We start from the raw sequence: 23,912 nt of genomic DNA on the forward strand, positions 1-23,912 counted from the left end.
TCTGTATTGTTATTATTGATACTAACTGCTGCAACCAAAATGCATTTTGAATCATTAAAAACCCAAAGCTCCATCTATCTACTTTGAAAGAATGACTGTGTAAAGTGGGACACTGCTATTTTATGGTCCTTGATAGATGGATGGAACATCAAAATATTTATTTTCTTGGACAGCACTCATCTATCTTGTTAAAACATTTTAAAAGATAATCACGTTAAAACCATTTTTAGTGAAAAAGTAGAAGAAAACTTTTACTTTCACTTTCAGTAAAAAGCTAATATTTGTTGTATAAAAAAGTAAAAAAAATGATGAAACGTAATTATATACACAAATAGAACATGCATGTGTGTGTGAGGCTCGGAGCACAATATTGTAGTTACTGTTCCGTCAGTCACATAAGGGCACCGGCCCACACAGTCCATAGACCTGATCCACATGCACACAGGTTTACACACACATACACACACATGCACACACACACACATACACGCACAGGAAAATGCATCCACACACACACACACACAAGAGGAAAAACACAGGGAGACAAGGAGATTAAAGGAGAGAACAGTAGACCAATTGGTATTGCATTTCTACTGATGAACTGGTTAAAAATACTGTTTGGTTTCAACTCTATTTTACATTATACAATAGTATTCATTTCATATTTTCAATATTTATTATATTCATAATATCCCATCAAGTATTTGTGCTTTCTATTTCCTATTTGAATTACATTTTGAAAATTGTTTCTATCGGTTGCTTCAGTCTTTGTAACTATAGCATAACGTGTGGCGACCAACCCTACGTGCGCAATGAGACTTTAATCATCAGTCACCTTATTTTACAAAGCATTTGCAGACATTGATATACATATATTTAACTTTCATTTGCTACCAGTTTGAAAATTCTATCACAAATTATAACAGAGAAATACGGCAAAGAGTGAAAAGTGTGCCAACCATCCCCGGTCTCCCCTACTTCTTTCAAACATGTTTATACAACATTTATTTTAAGGAATTTTGGAGACGCTATTGTCCAGAGTAACATACAGTACATGACTTTCATTTTTACACAGTATCCACATATACAGGTGGATCTATCAGAAGCAATTCAGTTAAACTGCCCTGCCTAGAACAGCAGTGCCCCACCTATGAATCAAACATGCAACCTCCGCATGGCATGCCTGGTTCTGTCATCAATGTGCTATACTGCCACTATGGAAATAAGCCTTTGACTTCATTGTGTTTTATTCCTATTGATGATTTTTGGTATCTGGGGCACCTCTGGTAAGTGTGGCTACATGTGTTTTAAATTGTCAATAAATTATTTTAGTCAAGCAAACAATCACCAAACAGGGCACTCATACTAGTTTGTGGTCTGAGTGAGCAATAATATGTCACCCTTTATTCCAGGATGTTCTCCATCTGCACCCGAAGGAGTCACTGGGTACACAGGAGGCTCCGTGCTCCTGCCTTGCTCCTGCACTGATGGAGGGACAATACTGAGATCTGCCAGATGGATTTTTCGACCAGGTCCTTCCAGTATCACAGTATCCAGTATCCAGGATTGGTCACATGGTCGAGTGCACGACCGCTACAAAGGCCGGGTGGTCATTTCTGACTCCCCTGGAAACATGTCTCTCCGTCTCTCAGATCTCACTCTGTCAGATGGGGGACAATACAGGTGTGAAGCTGATGGACAATACAGAGACATAAGACTCACAGTGAAAGGTAAATTTGACCACATTTACCCATAGCATGTGAAGGATGGGGTGCCACTGGGTGACACAAGGGCTCTGTGAGTTATTGGTAACCTTCCAGTAAATATATTTATTTAATAGAAATCAATGTTCTAGAATGAGCCACATTACTTCTGCGCTGATATTTATTTAACCTTTTAATTAACTTCATGGCTTGCTTTTTAGCAACAAATATCAACTGAAATTCTTACTCATATCTCTCAAAATCAAATCATTATCATCGCAATTACTGTGACAAGTATTGCTTATTACACCTCATAGTGTACATTGTGAACCATATGACTTAAAACCATCTCTCTCTCTCTCTCTCTCTCTCTCTCTCTCTCTCTCTCTCTCTCTCTCTCTCTCTCTCTCTCTCTCTCTCTCTCTCTCTCTCTCTCTCTCTCTCTCTCTCTCTCTCTCTCTCTCTCTCTCTCTCTCTCTGCAGGGTGTGTTTTCTCTGATTCTGGACCCATACACATCACTGGATCCACAGGACACTCAGTGGTCCTGCCCTGTGCCTGTACTGATGTGCAGGTCAAACCTAAACAGATCAAATGGACTGCAGTGACAGAACAGCAAAGCGCTGTTATATTTCCACCACGTCCTTCCGGTGGCAGAGTGCAGCCGTTGGACTCTGTCTCCCCTGGAAACCTGTCTCTCCGTCTCTCAGATCTCACTCTGTCAGATGGGGGAACATACCGGTGTGAAGCTGATGGACAGTTTAAAGACATCATCCTCACAGTTATACATAGATTTGAAGAATTTTGTTTAAAAGTTTAAATGGGTTGTGTTTATATCTTCAAATGACAACATTTATATCAACTCATTGCCTGCAGCTAACCTAGGTGGGTGGGACATATTTGTTCCAAATATCATGGTACCATAAAAGGGGGGGGGGGGGGGGGGGGGGTAGTGCATAAAAAGTGCTGTAATCTCTACATTGTGAAACTCAAATGGGATAAAATAAATCCCCTTTAATAAAAGCTGAGAAACTGCAGTTTTGCCACTCGTGAATTCTTTGATTATGAATCTAAAAATAGAATAAAATATGTCGATATATCTTTGTCCCAAACGTTATGGAGCTCAACGTATATATATGTATATGTATGGTTAAGCTAGGGTTCCTGTGAGGAGGGGAATAAGACAGGCCTTTGCTAAGCAAGCTGAGAGATCATCTGAGGAGCATTTGGGGGTTAGGTGCTCAAGGACACTTCGGCACACCCAGGGCTGGATCAAACCGGCAACCCTCGGACTGCCAGATGACTGCTCTTACCTCCTGGGCCAATGCCGCCCCAGGGGACAGTTTTGGTTAGGGGACAGTAAGGCGGTGAGTGTGTGTGTGTGTGTGTGTGTGTGTGTGTGTGTGTATGTGTGTATGTCTGTGTGAGTGTGTGTGTGTGTGTGTGTGTGTGTATGTGTGTATGTCTGTGTGAGTGTGTGTGTGTGTGTGTGTGTGTGTGTGTGTGTATGTGTGTATGTCTGTGTGAGTGTGTGTGTGTGTGTGTGTGTGTGTGTGTGTGGAGGAGCCTGACAGAGCCCAACAAGGAGAGAGCTGCATTGAAGGCCATTGTGTACGGAGTACAGGGTTGGGTCAGGCCTCTGTGACCATAAGGGGCCCACATGAGCATGGCTGGCCTTTCTTATTTGGCCCAACCCCCATTACCACTCCATGATCAAACCTCCCCACACCGCCCCATGTGACCGAATACATAAAAGATGGTGGCAGTAGTCCAGTCAGGTCTTTCCATTACCCACATTACCCCATACGTACTCTTGTGTTAAATGGTAAATGTGTTAAATGTTAACTCTACAATTTACAATGTGAGTTTGCAGTAGCCTGGTTTCCTGTGCGGGATACGCCCATTTTCTGCTTTTCTTTTATTTTATTAAATTTAGTTTCCTCTTTTTGGTATGTGCACTGGTCATGGCACTTCTAATTCTAATTCACACTGTGGCAGGAAATATGACGCACACAGTATATGGCTGAATTTCCAAGGTAGCGTTGGAGTTTTCTGGAGAAACAAATACCACACAAACCACCAAGCAACAGAACCTTCTGGCTGTACATTTGAGAGCTGACCATGGAAACCATGCTGGTCTGTGTCTGGCTGGTCAGCAGTCTGATTCACACGATCTCAGGTGAGATGATCATTTTCTCTGCTCTATTGATGCTTTTAATGAGCTCTCCTAAAAAGCTTAAAATGTCTCTGTGCCATTCTCATAGAATTAAAAGGAGAACGATGCACAGAGACTCACAGAGATGCACAGTTCTTTCTATGAAGCTGTTTGTAATAACGATCGGAGCATGAGGTTAACTCCCTTTGTAATTTACTGTAAATGTCCATCGGAGATAAGTTAATATTGTGGAAAATGAATATGATTTTTTTTGCTATGCTTTGAACTCATATCCAAGAACATTTTGTATGCTGCTCTGCTATTTATCCAATATAGAGTTATCTGTATTAACTAACTGTTGCAACCATAATGCATTTGAAATAATTAAAAATCCAAACCTCCATCTATCTACTGAAAGAATGACCGTATACAGTGGGAGACCGGGTTTGGTTGGCAGCCAGCAATTTAAAAAAAAAGTGTATCATGTTAAAACAATTTTTAGTGAAAAAGTAAGTTTTACTTTCAGTAAAAAGCTACTTTCAGTTCTGTAGTATAAAAAAGTACAAAAAATGGTCTTCACACAAAACACATCAGAAAACTGTTAGAGGTATTGGATAGGTGTTACTTCCAGTTAATAGAGGCAGGAATCGGGTACATTTTGATAAAGTCTGTGATGAGTGATGTTAGCTGAGTGACGTAATATTTTCACAGAGGTGGGTCCCATTGTGAGTAGAGATGGTTGGCCCACTAATCTTGGTGTTGATTGGCACACTGATGTGATAATCCATGTACTATTCATATATTAAACATGATTAAACATAATTATATACACATGTAGTACATGCATGTGTGTGAGGCTCGGAGCACAATATTGTAGTTACTGTTCCATCAGTCACATATGGGCACCGACCCACACAGTCCATAGACCTGATTCACATGCACACAGGTTTACACACACACACACACACACACACACACACACATACACGCACAGGAAAATGCATCCATCCACACACACACACACACACACACACACAAGAGGAAAAAGACAGGGAGACAGGGAGATTAAAGGAGAGAATAGTAGACCGGTAGGTATTGCATTTCTACTGATGAACTGGTTAAAAATACTGTTTGGTTTCAACTCTATTTTACATTATACAATATTATACATTACACTTTGTATATTTATTATATTTATCATGTCTCATTGAGTATTTGTGTTTTCTAATTCTTATTTGAATTACATTTTGAATAGAATTTTAACATTGTACCAACCAACCCCATAACATTGTGCGCAATATGTCTCATTATTCACCTTATTTTACAAAACATATTAATAAGTTTCATTTGCTACCAGTTAGAAAATTCTATCACAAATTATTACAGAGAAATGCCAACCATCCCCGGTCTCCCCTACTTCTTTCAAACATGTTTATACAACATTTATTTTAAGGAATTGTGGAGACGCTATTGTCCAGAGTAATATACAGTACATGACTTTCATTTTTACACAGTATCCACATATACAGGTGGATCCATCAGAAGCAATTCAGTTAAACTGCCCTGCCTAGAACAGCAGTGCCCTACGTATGAATCAAACATGCAACCTCCGCATGGCATGCCTGGTTTCCTCATCACTGTGCTATACTGCCACCAGGGCCTAAAGGCCCACTATGGAAATAAGCCTTTGACTTCATTGTGTTTTATTCCTATTGATGCTTTTTGGTATCTGGGGCATCCCTGGTAAGAGGGGATACATGTATTTTAAATAGTCAATAAATCATTTTAGTCAAGCAAACAATCACCAAACAGGGCACTCATGCTTGTTAGTGGTCTGAGTGAGCAATAATATGTCACCCTTTATTCCAGGATGTTCTCTATCTGCACCCGAAGGAGTCACTGGGCACACAGGAGGCTCTGTGGTCCTGTCCTGCTCCTGCACTGATGGAGGGACAATACTGAGACGTACCAGATGGGTTTTTCAACCAGGTCCTTCTAGTATCATACTTTGGTCACAAGGCCGAGTGGACGACCGCTACAAAGACCGAGTGTTGATTTCTGTCTCCCCTGGAAACCTGTCTCTCCATCTCTCAAATCTCACTCTGTCAGATAGGGGAACATACAGGTGTAGAGCAGATGGACACTACAGAGACATCAGACTCACAGTGAAAGGTAAATTTGACCATATTTACCCATGGCGTGTGAAGGATGGGGTGCCACTGGGTGACAAAGGGCTCTGTGAATTATTTGTAACCTTCCAGTAAATATATTTATTTAATTGCACTGAAATGCAGAAATAGAAATCACTCTTCTAGAATGAGCCACATTACTTCTGTGCTGAAATTTATTTCATCTTTTTACTTCATGGCTTGCTTTTTGCACCTTATAGTGTACATTGTGAACCATATGACTTAAAACCATCTCTCTCTCTCTCTCTCTCTCTCTCTCTCTCTCTCTCTCTCTCTCTCTCTCTCTCTCTCTCTCTCTCTCTCTCTCTCTCTCTCTCTCTCTCTCTTACATGCTGGGAGTTTGGTGTGTGGTGAGTGAGTGAGTGTTTGTTGGTGAGCTGAGTGAGTGCTGCTGGTAAGCTAACTTTTTCTACTTTTCTAAAAGACTTTCACGTGTATTTCAACCTGTTTTCTATTTCATAATGTGTCGTTGTGCTTAAGTTTAAGAAATTAGTTTGACGTTAGTTGGTGTCGGTGTTTTGGATCGGGATGGTATCTCGGGAGACATCATCCCTGTCTCTCCGTCATGGAGTGCGGATTATGTCAGACCAAGCGGTCACGGTGGAATGTGTTCTCGTTGCCGTGGGGGAATCCACAGGTTATGAGAATATTGCGTATGCATCTAGGATGAATAAAGCTGTGGTTGTATTTATGAAAGAGGAACGATATGTCGCGAGGTTAATTGAGAACGGTGTGTTTCTCAATGACGTGTACACGCAGGTATCGCCGCTAGCGGTACCGTCCACCAGGGTTACGGTGTCGGGGGTTCCCCCATTCATCCCCAACGAGGTGTTGGGGCGGGAGCTCCAGCGTTTCGGGAAGCTAGCTAGCACGTTCAAAAATGTTGGCTTGGGGTGTAGGAATGAAAAACTCCAGCATGTCAGTCTTTCAGACGGCATGTATTTATGTTTTTAGCCTGCCCCACACAGTCCCTGGATGTGTCATTCAGGGTTAAACATGATAATGGATACTACATGGTATATGCAAGCTCTGGCTTCATGAAATGTTTTGAGTGTGGGGATGTCGGCCACAAACGTTTTGCCTGCCTTCATAGACAGCGGGGGGAGGACATAGAGGCAGGGGGTCCGCTAGCTGAAGCTGGGGGTCCGTTGGCTGAAGCTGGGGGTCTGCTGGCTAAGGCTGGGGGGCTGCTGGCTAAGGCTGGGGGTCCGCTAGCTGAAGCTGGGGGTCCGCTGGCTGAAGCTGGGGGTCTGCTGGCTGACGCTGGGGGTCCACCGGCTAAGGCTGGGGGTCCGTTGGCTAAGGCCGAGGGTCCGCTGGCTAAGGCTGGGGGTCCGCTGGCTGAGGCCGGGGCTCCGCTGGCTGAGGCCGGGGGTCCGCTGGCTAATGCTGGGGGTCCGCTAGCTGAAGCTTGGGGTACGGTAGCTGACGCAGGAGAAGGAACCAGTGGGCAGAGAGGAAACAAGAAGACAGCTCTACCACCTGCTAATAAAACTAGCAGTGGAACTCTAGAGAAGCAGGGGGAGAACACTCAAGGGGAGGTGAATGAGATAGCAGTGGTGGGTGACAGTCAAGCTACCACTGGTGACATGGCAGGAAGCGAGACTGTTGCTGCAGACGTGCCGGTAGTGGAGACAGGTGAGCTGGGTCAAGGTGAGCAGGTTGGCAAGGAGGAGATGGAGGCTGAAGGGGAGCAGGTCAGTGGGAAGCAGGTGCTGTTTTTTGTCCAGGGACAGGGGAATGAGGAAGACAAGGAGGAGGATTCTGAGTCTGACGGCATGTCAGTGACAGACTCACAACAGAGAAGTGATCTGTACACATTGGGGGAGATAAACATGTTTTTAGACGAAACCTATGGAAAATCAGTTAAAATAACTGATTATTTTCCTGACACAGAGAAATTCATTAAAACTGTGTCTATGTTGCAAAAGATAGTTGGGTTGGATCTGCTGGAGAAAAAAAAACGTTTTAGGCTGAGAAAGTTTGTCACTGATTTGAGGAAGGGGGTCGAGACGAAGAAAGCAAAAGGGATAAAAAGGCAGAAAATAATGAGTAAATAATGACTGGTCTTCACATGGTGGTTTTCTTTACTTGTCTGTTCTGTCTATCTGTTCTGTCTCTATTTTCACTTTTTCCTATGCATAGTTTAAGGGTTGGGTCTCTGAACATGAATGGTGGGAGGGACAGGCAGAGGAGGGCATTGGTTTCTGAACTTTTTCAACAAAAAGGACTGGACGTTATTTTTCTTCAAGAAACACACAGTGACACAGCAAATGAGATTGATTGGGGCTTATGGTGGAGGGGTCAACACTTTCTTAGTCATGGGACCAATTTTAGTGCAGGGACAGCCATTCTTTTTTCACCAGGGTTAGGGGCAAATGTAATATCCACCACTGAGATAGTGAAAGGTAGGGCACAGATGGTCAGGGCTGAAATAAATGAAATTAGTTTTTGTTTTGTTAACATTTATGCCTCGAATCAGGGTACAGAACGGCTTGACATTTTTAAGAAAGTGCAAGCATCATTGCAACAGAGTGGGCAGAGGGAATGTTATGTTATAGGGGGGGATTGGAACTGCACAGTGGATTTTACATTGGATAGGACAGGTGAGGAACCACATTTACAATCATCCACTACTTTATCACAGCTAATCACTCAACTAGGTTTAGTAGATGCATGGAGAATTAGACATCCACAGGTTAGGCAGTACACATGGGTTAGGGTAGCAAACAGCAGAGTCAGTGCAGCCAGGTTAGATAGGGTTTATATTTCACAATCTTTTAGCAATAGGCTACTAAATAGTTTCATTCACCCCGTTGGTTTTTCTGATCACCATTTAGTCACTGTAGATTTACACCTCTCACCTAGCGCAAAGTCCAGTTCTTACTGGCATTTTAATGTAAAATTGTTACAGGACAATATGTTCTGTGAGAATTTTGCATTTTTTTGGAATTTATGGAGGGCTAGGAAAAGGGATTTTGAATCCTTAAGCCAATGGTGGGAGGTAGGAAAGACACAAACACGTATTTTCTGTCAGCAGTACACTGCTCAGTCCACCATCAAGGTAAGGACAGCTATACAGGCTCTAGAGCAGGAGATCAGGGACATTGAGGGTAGTCTCTTGGCACAGGATAACCCTGATGGGGAAACACTACAAAGGAAAAAGAAGCAGCTGAGTCTGTTTTTAAGTGAGAGGGTGAAGGGAGCCATGATTAGGGCACGGTTCATAAGTATCAAGGATTATGTCAGACCAAGCGGTCACGGTGGAATGTGTTCTCGTTGCCGTGGGGGAATCCACAGGTTATGAGAATATTGCGTATGCATCTAGGATGAATAAAGCTGTGGTTGTATTTATGAAAGAGGAACGATATGTCGCGAGGTTAATTGAGAACGGTGTGTTTCTCAATGACGTGTACACGCAGGTATCGCCGCTAGCGGTACCGTCCACCAGGGTTACGGTGTCGGGGGTTCCCCCATTCATCCCCAACGAGGTGTTGGGGCGGGAGCTCCAGCGTTTCGGGAAGCTAGCTAGCACGTTCAAAAATGTTGGCTTGGGGTGTAGGAATGAAAAACTCCAGCATGTCCAGTCTTTCAGACGGCATGTATTTATGTTTTTAGCCTGCCCCACACAGTCCCTGGATGTGTCATTCAGGGTTAAACATGATAATGGATACTACATGGTATATGCAAGCTCTGGCTTCATGAAATGTTTTGAGTGTGGGGATGTCGGCCACAAACGTTTTGCCTGCCTTCATAGACAGCGGGGGGAGGACATAGAGGCAGGGGGTCCGCTAGCTGAAGCTGGGGGTCCGTTGGCTGAAGCTGGGGGTCTGCTGGCTAAGGCTGGGGGGCTGCTGGCTAAGGCTGGGGGTCCGCTAGCTGAAGCTGGGGGTCCGCTGGCTGAAGCTGGGGGTCTGCTGGCTGACGCTGGGGGTCCACCGGCTAAGGCTGGGGGTCCGTTGGCTAAGGCCGAGGGTCCGCTGGCTAAGGCTGGGGGTCCGCTGGCTGAGGCCGGGGCTCCGCTGGCTGAGGCCGGGGGTCCGCTGGCTAATGCTGGGGGTCCGCTAGCTGAAGCTTGGGGTACGGTAGCTGACGCAGGAGAAGGAACCAGTGGGCAGAGAGGAAACAAGAAGACAGCTCTACCACCTGCTAATAAAACTAGCAGTGGAACTCTAGAGAAGCAGGGGGAGAACACTCAAGGGGAGGTGAATGAGATAGCAGTGGTGGGTGACAGTCAAGCTACCACTGGTGACATGGCAGGAAGCGAGACTGTTGCTGCAGACGTGCCGGTAGTGGAGACAGGTGAGCTGGGTCAAGGTGAGCAGGTTGGCAAGGAGGAGATGGAGGCTGAAGGGGAGCAGGTCAGTGGGAAGCAGGTGCTGTTTTTTGTCCAGGGACAGGGGAATGAGGAAGACAAGGAGGAGGATTCTGAGTCTGACGGCATGTCAGTGACAGACTCACAACAGAGAAGTGATCTGTACACATTGGGGGAGATAAACATGTTTTTAGACGAAACCTATGGAAAATCAGTTAAAATAACTGATTATTTTCCTGACACAGAGAAATTCATTAAAACTGTGTCTATGTTGCAAAAGATAGTTGGGTTGGATCTGCTGGAGAAAAAAAAAACGTTTTAGGCTGAGAAAGTTTGTCACTGATTTGAGGAAGGGGGTCGAGACGAAGAAAGCAAAAGGGATAAAAAGGCAGAAAATAATGAGTAAATAATGACTGGTCTTCACATGGTGGTTTTCTTTACTTGTCTGTTCTGTCTATCTGTTCTGTCTCTATTTTCACTTTTTCCTATGCATAGTTTAAGGGTTGGGTCTCTGAACATGAATGGTGGGAGGGACAGGCAGAGGAGGGCATTGGTTTCTGAACTTTTTCAACAAAAAGGACTGGACGTTATTTTTCTTCAAGAAACACACAGTGACACAGCAAATGAGATTGATTGGGGCTTATGGTGGAGGGGTCAACACTTTCTTAGTCATGGGACCAATTTTAGTGCAGGGACAGCCATTCTTTTTTCACCAGGGTTAGGGGCAAATGTAATATCCACCACTGAGATAGTGAAAGGTAGGGCACAGATGGTCAGGGCTGAAATAAATGAAATTAGTTTTTGTTTTGTTAACATTTATGCCTCGAATCAGGGTACAGAACGGCTTGACATTTTTAAGAAAGTGCAAGCATCATTGCAACAGAGTGGGCAGAGGGAATGTTATGTTATAGGGGGGGATTGGAACTGCACAGTGGATTTTACATTGGATAGGACAGGTGAGGAACCACATTTACAATCATCCACTACTTTATCACAGCTAATCACTCAACTAGGTTTAGTAGATGCATGGAGAATTAGACATCCACAGGTTAGGCAGTACACATGGGTTAGGGTAGCAAACAGCAGAGTCAGTGCAGCCAGGTTAGATAGGGTTTATATTTCACAATCTTTTAGCAATAGGCTACTAAATAGTTTCATTCACCCCGTTGGTTTTTCTGATCACCATTTAGTCACTGTAGATTTACACCTCTCACCTAGCGCAAAGTCCAGTTCTTACTGGCATTTTAATGTAAAATTGTTACAGGACAATATGTTCTGTGAGAATTTTGCATTTTTTTGGAATTTATGGAGGGCTAGGAAAAGGGATTTTGAATCCTTAAGCCAATGGTGGGAGGTAGGAAAGACACAAACACGTATTTTCTGTCAGCAGTACACTGCTCAGTCCACCATCAAGGTAAGGACAGCTATACAGGCTCTAGAGCAGGAGATCAGGGACATTGAGGGTAGTCTCTTGGCACAGGATAACCCTGATGGGGAAACACTACAAAGGAAAAAGAAGCAGCTGAGTCTGTTTTTAAGTGAGAGGGTGAAGGGAGCCATGATTAGGGCACGGTTCATAAGTATCAAGGACATGGATGCACCAAGCTCCTTTTTTTTCAACTTGGAGAAGTCTGTCTCTCAGAATAAGCAGATGTTATGTCTATGGTGTCCCGATGGCGGAATGACCACAGACCCAGCAGAGATGAGGAAGCACACGTTGTCCTTCTACACTGCCCTCTACAAAGCAGAGACCTGTGATGATGAGTGTGCTGCTGAGCTGCTTCAGGGACTGCCTCAGCTGGGGGCTGATGATCGTGCTGCCTTGGACATGGACATCAGCTTGGAGGAGCTTACAACAGCTGTCCATCAGCTAGCATCCGGTCGAGCTCCTGGAGTAGATGGGTTATCTGCAGATTTTTATAAGCATTTCTGGAGACATTTAGGAGCGGACCTACTGGAGGTGCTGCAGGAATGTGTCCAGAGAGGCTCACTACCGACCTCTTGTCGGAGAGCAGCTCTCTCTCTCCTTCCAAAGAAGGGGGATCTTGCCTCCCTCAAGAACTGGAGACCTGTGGCCCTGCTATGCACGGATTACAAGCTGCTCTCCAAGGTTCTGGCCAATAGGCTTAAAGACTATCTGGAGATATTAGTCGAAAAAGACCAGACATACTGCATCCCAGATAGGTCTATTATGGACAATTTGTTCTTAATGAGAGACTTATTGGACATGTGCAAAGTATATAAGATTGATCTTGGTATTTTGTCTCTCGATCAGGAGAAGGCTTTTGATCGCGTGGACCATGGGTATTTATTTTCTACTTTGAGGGCTTTTGGTTTTGGGGAGGGATTTAGGTCATGGGTGGGGTTGCTATATGAGGATGTCTCATGTATGGTAAAGGTGGGTGGGGGGTGGAGTCGTCCAATAAAGATTGAGAGGGGTATTAGACAGGGCTGTCCAATTTCAGGACAGCTATACTCCCTAGTAATTGAAGCCCTTTTGAGCAGGCTTAGGAGCAGGTTAAGTGGGCTCTCACTACCCGGGCTACCAGAGAGTCCACCACTGATTGTCTCGGCATATGCTGATGATATTAGCATTTTTATAAAAAATCAACAGGATGTAGGGGGTTTAGTGCAGTCATTAGGGGTGTATGAGAAGGCCTCCTCTGCAAAAGTAAACTGGGAGAAGAGTGGGGCCTTGCAGGTAGGACAGTGGCGGGAGCGGGCAGTTCCCAGTCTGCCTGGGGGTCTTAGCTGGGGGAGAGAGGGACTGAAAGTTTTGGGAGTTTTTTTATGGACAGGGGATTTTCAGAAGCAGAACTGGGAGGGAGTAGTGGAAAAGGTGTGTGCCAGACTGTCTAAATGGAAATGGTTGCTACCCCAGCTGTCGTAAAGGGGAAGAGTCCTGGTTGTCAACAACCTGGTTGCCTCGACTTTGTGGCATCGACTGACTGTATTACCTCCACCAGAGAGTCTGATTCAGGGGATACAGAGGACTATTGTGGACTTCTTCTGGTCTGGTCAGCACTGGGTGAGGGTGCCTGCACTTTACCTGCCAATACAGGAGGGGGGACAAGGCCTCATTGACATTCCCTCCAGGATAGTGGCCTTTAGAATACAGGGTGCACAGAGGCTACTGTATACCTTTGGACTGAGCTGGCAGGATACAGCTAGGCTGCTGCTGAGGAGGGCTGGTCGCCTTGGTTACGACAAACAGCTGTTCCTGCTCCAGCCTGAGGCAGTGGACCTGGCTGGTTTGATACCCTTCTACCGCTCAGTCCTGGAATCATGGCAGGTTTTCAAAGTCCATCGGAAACCTGATGCAACACCAGGGATGTGGCTGTTTGAGGAGCCACTGTTCGGGAACGCCCTCATCGACTCACAGGTCCTGTCCTCCACCAGCCTGCAGTCCAGTCTGCGGGAGGCTGGGTGTGTCAAGCTGGGTCATCTAATCAAGACATCTGTTGGAGGGCTTGGGGAGACAACGGGTATCCGGTCCCGTAGACTGCTGGAAAGGTTGGTGGAGGAGGTCTGTGCGTCCCTGCCAGGGCCCCTCAGGACGTTCATAGAGGATCCAACGCTCTCTGACCAGTGGGACAATGAGTCTGTGAATGCCTCCCCTCCCTGACTGTTTCTCCTGCGTTTGGGGAGTGGCAGGAGGAGGAGGGAGGTTTTCTCTCCTTTAAAACACCAGAGCTAGGGGAGTGTGAGGCTGTGGGGAAGAAGGCGGTTTATCATACCTGTGTCAAAGTGTCCCACCTACGTTCTCTGGCAGGAATGGAGGTGTCGAGGTGGACTGGGTTCTTTGGTCCGGGGTCTTCCCCGAAAGGCTGCTGGCGGTCCCTGTACAAATCCCCCGTTGAGAAACGGACGGGTGACCTCCAGTGGAGGATTGTGCACGGGGCGATAGCTACAAACAGGTATCTGGCACACCTGGATCCTAGTGTAGGGGAGGGCTGTCCTTTTTGTTTAGAGAGGGAAACATTACATCATCTTTTTGTAGAGTGTTCTAGGCTTCAGGGCTTATTCATGGTGCTAGAGCAGCTGTTTCAGGGTTTAGGGCAAGATTTTTCTTTTGAACTTTTCATTTATGGTCCAAAGTACTCAGCTGCAAAAAAGTCTCTGCATGTCCTGCTCAATGTGGTGTCACGAATAGCTAAACTGGCTATATGGAAGACCAGGAAGAACTGCATCAGGGGCGAGGGGTCAGTGGACCCGGCTTGTATGATGGCTGGACTGTTGGCGTCACGAATCAGGGTGGAGTTTGCCTATTACAAACTCACGGGCAACTTGGTAGAGTTTGTGAGCACTTGGGGAGTTAGAGAGGTGTTGTTTTCTGTATGTAATGATTCACTGTTGCTTCATTTTTAAGTTCTTCCAGGTGATTGGTTATAGTTTTGTAAATCTGAATTTTCTTTTATTCTTTTCTTTATTTTTGTATAGTTATTATTTTCTATTTTCATTTTTATGTATCTAATCTCGAGTTATGATACGGGAGACCCGGACTGTAAAATATGAATAGATGTAAATAAAGGGATTTTTTAAATTCAATTCTCTCTCTCTCTCTCTCTCTCTCTCTCTCTCTCTCTCTCTCTCTCTCTCTCTCTCTCTCTCTCTCTCTCTCTCTCTCTCTCTCTCTCTCTCTCTCTCTCTCTCTCTCTCCCCCCCCCTCTCTCTCTCTTTGCAGGGTGTGTTTTCTCTGATTCTGGACCCATACCCATCACTGGATTCACAGGACACTCAGTGGTCCTGCCCTGTGCCTGTACTGATGTGCAGAAGAAACCTGAACAGATCAAATGGACTGCAGTGACAGAACAGCAAAGCGCTGTTATATTTCCACCACGTCCTTCCAGTGGCAGAGTGCAGCTGTTGGACTCTGTCTCCCCTGGAAACCTGTCTCTCCGTCTCTCAGATCTCATTCTGTCAGATGAGGGAACATACCGATGTGAAGCAGATGGACAGTTTAAAGACATCATCCTCACAGTTATAGATGGATTTGAAGAATTTTGTTTAAAAGTTTAAATGGGTTGTGTTTAAATCTTCAAATGACAACATTTATATCAACTCATTGCCTGCAGCTAACCTAGGTGGGTGGGACATATTTGTCCCAAATATTATGGTACCGTAAAAACGGCGATGGGGGGAAGGGGGTTTGTATGAAAAGTTATGTAATCTCTACATTGTGAAACCCAAATGGTCCAAAAAAATACCCTTTAATAAAAGCTGAGAAACTGCAATTTTGCCACTTGTGAATTGCTTGATTATGAATCTAAAAATAGAATAAAACATGTCCATATATCTTTGTCCCAAACATTATGGAGCTCAAAGTATATGTATTTGTATATGTATACGTATGTATGGTTAAGCTAGGGGGTGTATTAAGCAGGCCTGTGAGGAGGGGAATCAGACAGGGCTGCCCAATTTAGCCACCAAACCTTTGCTAAGCAGGCTGAGAGATCATCTGAGGAGCATTTGGGGGTTAGGTGCTCAAGGACACTTCGACACACCCAGGGCTGGATCGAACCGGCAACCCTCGGACTGCCAGATGACTGCTCTTACCTCCTGGGCCAATGCCGCCCCAGGAGACAGTTTTGGTTAGGGGACAGTAAGGCGATCAGTGTGTGTGTGTGTGTGTGTGTGTGTATGTGTGTATGTCTGTGTGAGTGTGTGTGTGTGTGTGTGTGTGTGTGTATGTGTGTATGTCTGTGTGAGTGTGTGTGTGTGTGAGTGTGTGAGTGTATGTGTGTATGTCTGTGTGAGTGTGTGAGTGAGTGTGTGTGTGTGGAGGAGCCTGACAGAGCCCAACAAGGAGAGAGCTGCATTGAAGGCCATTGTGTACGGAGTACGGGGTTGGGTCAGGCCTCTGTGACCATAAGGGGCCCACATGAGCGTGGCTGCCCTTTCTTATTTGGCCCAACCCCCATTACCACTCCATGATCAAACCTCCCCACACCGCCCCATGTGACTGAATACATAAAAGATGGTGGCAGTCCAGTCAGGTCTTTCCATTACCCACATTACCCTATACGTACTCTTGTGTTAAATGGTAAATGTGTTAAATGTTAACTCTACATTTTACCATGTGTGTTTGGAGTAGCCTGGTTTCCTGTGCGGGGTACGCCCCTTTTCTGCTTTTTTTTCTTCATTTATTTTCTTCATGAATTTAGTTTCCTCTTTTTGGTATGTGCACTGTTCACAGCAGTTCTAATTCTAATTCGCACTGTGGCAGGAAATATGACGCACACAGTATATGGTTGAATACAAAGATAGCGTTGGCTGCACATTTGTTGGAGAGCTGACCATGGAAACCACACTGGTCTGTGTCTGGCTTGTTAGCAGTCTGATTCACACAATCTCAGGTGAGATGATCATTTTCTCTACTCTATTGATGCTTTCAATGAGCTCTCCTTAAAAACTTAAATTGTCTCTGTGCCATTCTCATAGAATTAAAAGGAGAACGATGCACAGAGACTCACAGAGATGCACAGTTCTTTCCATGAAGCTGTTTGTAATGACGATCGGAGCATGAGGATAACTCCCTTTGTAATTTACTGTAAATGTCCATCGGAGATAAGTTAATATTGTGGAAAATTAATATGATATTTTTTGCTTTGCTTTGAACTCATATCCAAGAACATTGTGTATGCTGCTCTGCTATTTATCCAATATAGAGTTATCTTTATTGTTATTATTGCTACTAATTGTTGCAACGAAAATTAATTTGAAATAATTAAAAATCCAAAGCTCCATCTATCTACTGAAAGTGTGAGGATGGGGTTGGGCGGAGAGCCAGTAGCGACTAAAGGGGAAACCCTTTTAAAGCGAGCACGCAAACGTGTTCGCCACTAAAACTCAATATTAGGCGATAACCCCTACTCCCAGAACAGAGGGAGGAACAAAAACTAACCCGAAGGCGAATTAGAAGGATAACAGAAATTAAGCCAAAAGCGGCTGGGAAAATAAAACAACCCTCCAAAACAGGGCGAAACACAAAACCCAAAATGTGCTTGACACACAGCACTGACGGTATCAGACCGGGACCGCCGAAAAGAAAATACAACCTAACGTAACAAACTAGGCACGAGAAAATAAAACCCTCGAGGCGCAGCTCGGGAAGAAAACACAAACCAAAAATACATACCAGGGGACAACGTCGAGTCAAAAGAAAGAAAGACCAAAACCAAAAAACCTTAGAGGAAGGCGCCAGTGAACACGATACCAGCGAAACGCCTTCCTTACCTTTTTTAAGCTTTTCTTTTTTGTTAGCAACCACCAGCACAGTACCTGATAGAGTCTACCTTGTGCTTATCGGCTTGGCGCAAGAGCGAACAGTTGACACACAAGCACTGAAGGAGAGTCAGTACTGAGCTTAAATATGCTTCCCGGGAGGTAATTCCCCTAACGCCAATGAGGAACAGGTGCGACCAATGATCCTCGGCCCTCTGCTGGTAACAGCGGGTATTACCTCCCACATGACAGAAAGAATGACAGTGGGAGACCGGGTTTCAGTAAAAAGCTACTTTCAGTTCTGTAGTATAAAAAAGTACAAAAAATGGATGCAGAAGTAGAAATCACTGTTCTAGAATAAGCCACATTACTTCTGCACTTCTGCGTATTGCACCTTATACTGTAACTTGTGAACCATATGACTGAAAACCATATTTATTTTAAATAAAAAATCTCTTCTCTCTCTCCCTCTCTCTCTCTCCCTCTCTTCCCTCTCTCTCTCCCTCTCTCCCTCTCTCCCTCTCTCTCTCTCTCTGCAGGGTGTGTTTTCTCTTATTCTGGATCCATACACATCACTGGATCCACAGGACACTCAGTGGTCCTGCCCTGTGCCTGTACTGATGTGCAGATCAAACCTAAACGGATCAAATGGACTGCACACCTTGGAAACCAAAACACTGTTATATTTCCACAAGGTCCTACCAGTGGCAATGATCGCTACAGACACAGAGTGCAGCTGTTGGACTCTGTTTCCCCTGGAAACCTGTCTCTCCGTCTCTCAGATCTCACTCGGTCAGATGGGGGACTATACAGGTGTGAAGCAGATGGACTCTACAGAGTCATGAAACTCACAGTAAAAGGTAAATTTGATCATATTTGCCCATAGCATGTGAAGGATGGGGTGCCACTGGGTGACAAAGGGCTCTGTGTGTTATTTGTAATATTCCAGTAAATATATTGCGGTGTGCGCTGGATCCAAAGACCGAGGCAGAGACATAATGGCGTTTTTCGAATCGCTTGGCAGCTTCGTTTTATTAAAACAGACTAACAGTAATGCTCTTCACAGCAAACATTCGCAGACTGACCAAACTGGTCGGGCGACTATTGTTTTTAAAAGCAGATCAGACGACCTGTTTGAACACCACATTATGACACACGGCGAGAAGATAACTCCACCCAATTTACCCCTTCCCGGGCGAACAACGTCACTGTTTCCAACATGGCTGCGCCCTGTGCACAGTAAAAACATTGAAAATTTCCCTAAGACACATTTTCTAATAAAAACTTTAAACACGACCGGGTAGCCACAGACTACTCGGTCCCCTCCAGCCCAGGTACAGAACCCCAGGCCGTTACATGGCCCCCACCAAAGGGGTTTACGTCCCCTGACAACCCCGCAGTCCACAGTCCTTCCACAAAGTCCCTCAGATGGCCTGGGAGTCGCTGCTGCCGTCGGGGCCTCCCGACCTCTGGGGACGGCGAATGGCTGGGCTCAGGAGACGGGGCTAGGCTAGCCTCCGAGCTAGCAACCGGAGGGTCGGCACCGGCCGACGGGGTTATGCTGGCCTCCTGGCCAGCAGCTGCAGGCTCGCCGTTGGGCCTGTAAGGAGCCAGCCGGTCCCGGAGGAGCACCACCGGACGTCTGCGTCCCGGCATACGGATGCGGTAAATGACGTCAGACAGTCGCTCCACGACCCCGCCAGGCCCCCGCCACTGGGGACGCAGCTTTGGGGACAGACCCTTCTTCCTGTCGGGGCAGAAGACCCACACACGGTCTCCTGCCACGAAGGGCTGTCCCCGACAGCGTACATCGTACCAACGCTTTTGCTTAGTGCTGGCAGAGGCCTGAGCCCGGCGGACGAAGTCGTGGGCGACCCTCAGACGCTCCCGCAGCCGCTTGGGATACTCCACCGGGGACCGACCCGACTCCTCCACCGGCGTCCGGAGCTCACGCCCGAACATCAAGGCCGCCGGCGTGCACTGGGTCGACTCCAGGGGCAGATGTTGATCCCAGTCCCGCTGATGGCTGCTGGTGAGGATAGCCAGCTGGGTGGTTAGCGCGCGGTTAAACCGCTCCACCAGCCCGTCACTCTGGGGGTGGAGCGGCGTAGTCCACGTTTTCGCCACACCCAGCCGCTTGCACACCTCAGCCAGCAGCTCGGATTCAAAGTTCCGCCCCTGGTCACTATGCAGTTCGGCGGGGGCCCCCGAAGCGAGCGAACATTTCTGCCACGAGCCTCTCCGCCGGCGTGGCCGCCGACTGATCCGGCACCGCATACGCCTCTGGCCACAAATAACCCATGGCCACGAGGACGGAGCGGTTGCCAGACTCGGTGACCGGGAAAGGCCCGAGGACATCCACGCCCACCCGCTCCATTGGGGCCCCCGCCTGATACTGCTGCATGGGCGCTCGGGGGCGGTGCGAAGGCCCTTTACGGGCCGTGCACATGGAGCTCGACGTCCAGGCGGTGCCCCGGCCAGTAGAACCGGTGTCGGAGCCGGTGGAGCGTCCTGTTGGTTCCAAAGTGCCCCCGGCCCCCACCGAGCCGCGGACCAGCCCGAGGACCTTGGGGCGGAGCAGGCGGGGAACCAGCAGCTGGCGGAGGTTGTGCCCTCGTACTGAGGACTGCCATTCGCGGTAGAGGTCGTCATGGAGTTGGAGGCTCCCTCACTGGCCGTAATACGCCTGCTCCCGTTCCTCTTGCCGACTGCAATGCCGGCACTCCTGAGCTGCGCAGGGTCGTCGTGATAGGGCGTCGGCGTTCCCGTGGAGACGCCCAGCTCGATGTTGCACTTCAAAGTGGTAGCCCTGCAGCAGCTCTAGCCAGCGGGCAACCTGGCCTTCGGGGTCGCGGAAGTGCAGGAGCCAGGTGAGGGAGGCGTGGTCGGTGCGGAGGAGGAATTTGCTGCCCTGCAGGTACGGGTGGAAATGGCGGAGTGCCTTGACCACTGCCAGCAGCTCCCGCCTGGTCATGCAATAGTTCCTCTCCGCCTTGCTCAGCGCCTTCGAGAAGTAAGCCCCCACTCACTCGCCGTCCTCTTCTGGCTGCGACAGCACGGCCCCCACACCAACGTTACTGGCGTCAGTGTCCACAATGTGCTGACGCTGAGCGACAGGGTAGGCCAGCACCGATGCCTCAGTGAGAGCCGTTCTGAGCTGGTCGAACGCCGCTGCCTGCTCCTCGCCCCACTGAAACGGCGATGGAGGGGGCTAGCCAGTGTAGCGAAGTCTCGAATACAAAACGTCGGTAGTACGACGCTAAGCCCAGGAAACTTTGCAACTCATTTACATTATTAGGAATAGGCCAGTCCTTTACAGCAGCCACTTTAGCAGGGTCGGTGGCTACGCCCTGCTCGCTCACGACGTGCCCCAAGAAAGTCTCCCTCCGGAGAAGCTGGCATTTCTTAGGGTTCAACCGCAACCCCGCCTGGCGAATTGCGGCTAGCACGTCTGTTAGATTAGCAAGGGCTTGCTGGAAATCGCTAGCGTGTCCCAGGAGGTCGTCCAGGTACACAACGCAGCGACTACGAGGGACAGCTACTAGCACCTGCGCCATCAACCGTTCAAACGTGGCCGGCGTGTTACAGAGGCCGAAAGGCATCACCCGGAACTACCACAACCCCTGCCCAATAGTAAAAGCGGTTTTAGGCCGCACTTCAGGCGTTAGCCAGTAGCCGCTGCGAAGGTCCAGGGAGCTGAACCAACTAGAGCCGCTAATGTGGTCTAGTGCTTCATCAAAACGGGGGAGTGGGTAGGAGTCCTTAACGGTCACCTCATTTAGACGCCTATAGTCTACACAAAATCGCCACTCCCCGTTCTTTTTCTGAACCAAGACAGCGGGTGGCTGCCCACGGACTGTCAGAGGGTTCAATTACGCCGGCTGCGGCCATTTCTTTAATTTTCTCCTCTGCTACTAACTTTTTCGCAGGAGACATTTGGTGCGGTCGCAGGCGAACAGGCTGGGCAGTGCCGGTGGTGATGCCGTGTTGGACCAGCTCAGTTTGGGCGCAGTCCTGGTCGCGTACAGCGAACAGGTCAGCATGCTGATAGAGGAGCTGTCGTGGACGGCTGCTGTCGTCTCTTCAGCTGGCGTGACAGGTTGGTTGCAGGCAAGCGAGTGGCTGGGCGCATTGGTGGTCGGCAGTGGCAGGGCGTCAGTCGCCCCCTTCTGGGCTCTTCGGGCAGTCTTCCGGGCTCTTCGGGCAGTCTTCCGGGCTCTTCGGGCAGTCTTCCGGGCTCTTCGGGCAGTCTTTCGTGCGTCACCGGACTGGAGGGCCACAGTTTCTGTGCCGAGGGTGATGGTGGGCCCTGACACGTCCACACGGGCCCCCCAGCGGGTTTGCAGGTCCAGGCCGATGATGGATTTTAGCTAGCCATAACTCATGCGCCGCCTCCTGGTCACTTACGCGCACCCGCAGGACCTTCTTGCCCCTCATGGCCATCTTCTCCCCCGTCACGGATGGAAAATTGCCCTAAGACACATTTTCTAAAAACTTTAAACACGATCGGGTAGCCACAGACTACCCGGTCCCCTCCAGCCCAGGTACAGAACCCCAGGCCGTTACAATATTTATTTAATTCCACTAAAATGCAGAAATAGAAATCACTGTTCTAGAATGAGCCACATTACTTCTGTGCTGAAATTTATTTCATCTTTTAACTTCATGGCTTGCTTTTTAGCAACAAATAACCAATGTGTGATCAACTGAAATTCTTACTCATATCTCTCAAAAACAAATCATTATCATCGCAATTACTGTAACAAATATTGCTTATTGCACCTTATAGTGTACATTGTGAACCATGTAAGCCAGTCAAAAGTAACATGTCTCATGCGCTGGTCAGCTTGCTGACTTCCCCCTCCATGCATTGTTAGCCCCCACCTTTTGGCACACATGCCTGTGGGGGAGAGCTAGAGAAGGATTCTTAGAGGCGCCTTCTTGGGCCCTGGGGGCCCCCCTTTTCTCACATTCCTGACAGGTTCGAGCACAGGAATACTAGAGATGGCATAAAGATGTTTCATGATAATCCCAGGTCAGAATATAGTAATGTTTGGTGTTATTCTGATTGGTTCAGTGTGACTGGTGTAATGGTCGAGTTTTGTAACAGTCTACCTTTGATATCATAACCATTCAGGAGCCGAGGGGAAACTGGGCAAAAGCTGTCTCTGTAGAAGCCATTTGTTTTAGCTCCCTGACCAGTTTGGGAGTTTGGCTGTAAATTACAGATGGGTGACTCACTTTTTGGGTCAAGAACTAAGGCCTGGATTTCGGAGATAAGGAGAAGAAACCAAGCAATCTGGGGTTGTGTCTCCTTTCCTTTCATTCACCCAAATCAGGTTTATCCAAAAGGTATATTACCATGAGAGGCACAAATACATATTTACAGCATAATGCAGTTATCATGAAAACTCCCAACTACAGCATTCATAGATATGATGGGGCGGCCTGTAGCGTAGTGGTTAAAGTCAGGAAGGTCTGCCATTTGTGAGGGGCCTGAGAGCTGGGGTTTCAATGTTCTTTAGACTCCCGTTTTGGGAAAAGATAAGGGAAAGATGTATGAGTGGTCCAAGGGCAGTTGGGTCATGGGAAAAGAATCCTCCAGAACATTGGTGACCTCCCTGTTACCCCATACCTGTCACTTCCAAGCGGGAAGATTCCGGACAATGCCACAGTGCCCTAAGTCTTATGTAATGGTAACAGGAATTGCATGTAAAATGGATAATCAGGAGGGACGTTTCATGATAACTGCAACATAATAAAACATAAGGATAATCTGTTTGGTATGGATGTGATCTGGTAAAATCAAGGAATCAGATGAGATACATTTCATACCAAATGGAGTTTAATGAACCATAGTTTCAGTAACTCAAGGGAAAACCTACACGTCCTCTCTTGGTAATGATCTCATTTTCCCTACTTAACAACCCCCAAGGGTGGGGGTCTAAATTCCAGATTTGACGACCCCTCCAGGTTGATTTATGGCACTGCCACCTGGTTCCAAATTTGGCATAAAAGCAAGGGAGACAGACCAATCTGGGAAGATCGTATTCAACTTCCCACACAGCACATTGTATGTATATGTAAGTATCGGGAAGATCATATTCGACTTCCCACACAACATGTCTTGTGTATGTATGTATGTATGTATGTATGTATGTGTAGCAGCGGAAGATCGTATTCGACTTTCCACACGGCATATTCTGTCCTCTGTGTTTGTGTGTAGTCCAAGCAGGCTAGGTATGATTATTTACTCTATCTCTATTCTTAATTTGTGTATTTTGTAATTGATTGTGATATTCTAAAGCTAATAACCTACCTGTCTGCG

At 47.0% G+C, this 23,912-nt stretch overlaps 1 protein-coding gene across 1 annotated transcript in view; it reads left to right on the top strand.

Annotated features, from left to right (window-relative positions):
* Nucleotides 1-15,547, top strand: part of LOC133137541 (contactin-5-like) — a 28,104-nt gene extending 12,557 nt beyond the window's left edge. The window contains exon 4 of the mRNA XM_061255873.1: nucleotides 15,045-15,547. Within this exon, the coding sequence (XP_061111857.1) occupies nucleotides 15,045-15,379 (335 nt within the window). The 3' untranslated portion in view covers nucleotides 15,380-15,547. The remainder of the gene's footprint in view (nucleotides 1-15,044) is intronic.
* Nucleotides 15,548-23,912: the final 8,365 nt, after the last annotated feature.

This window comes from Conger conger, chromosome 9 (assembly GCF_963514075.1).
Source record: "Conger conger chromosome 9, fConCon1.1, whole genome shotgun sequence".
NCBI lineage: Eukaryota > Metazoa > Chordata > Actinopteri > Anguilliformes > Congridae > Conger > Conger conger.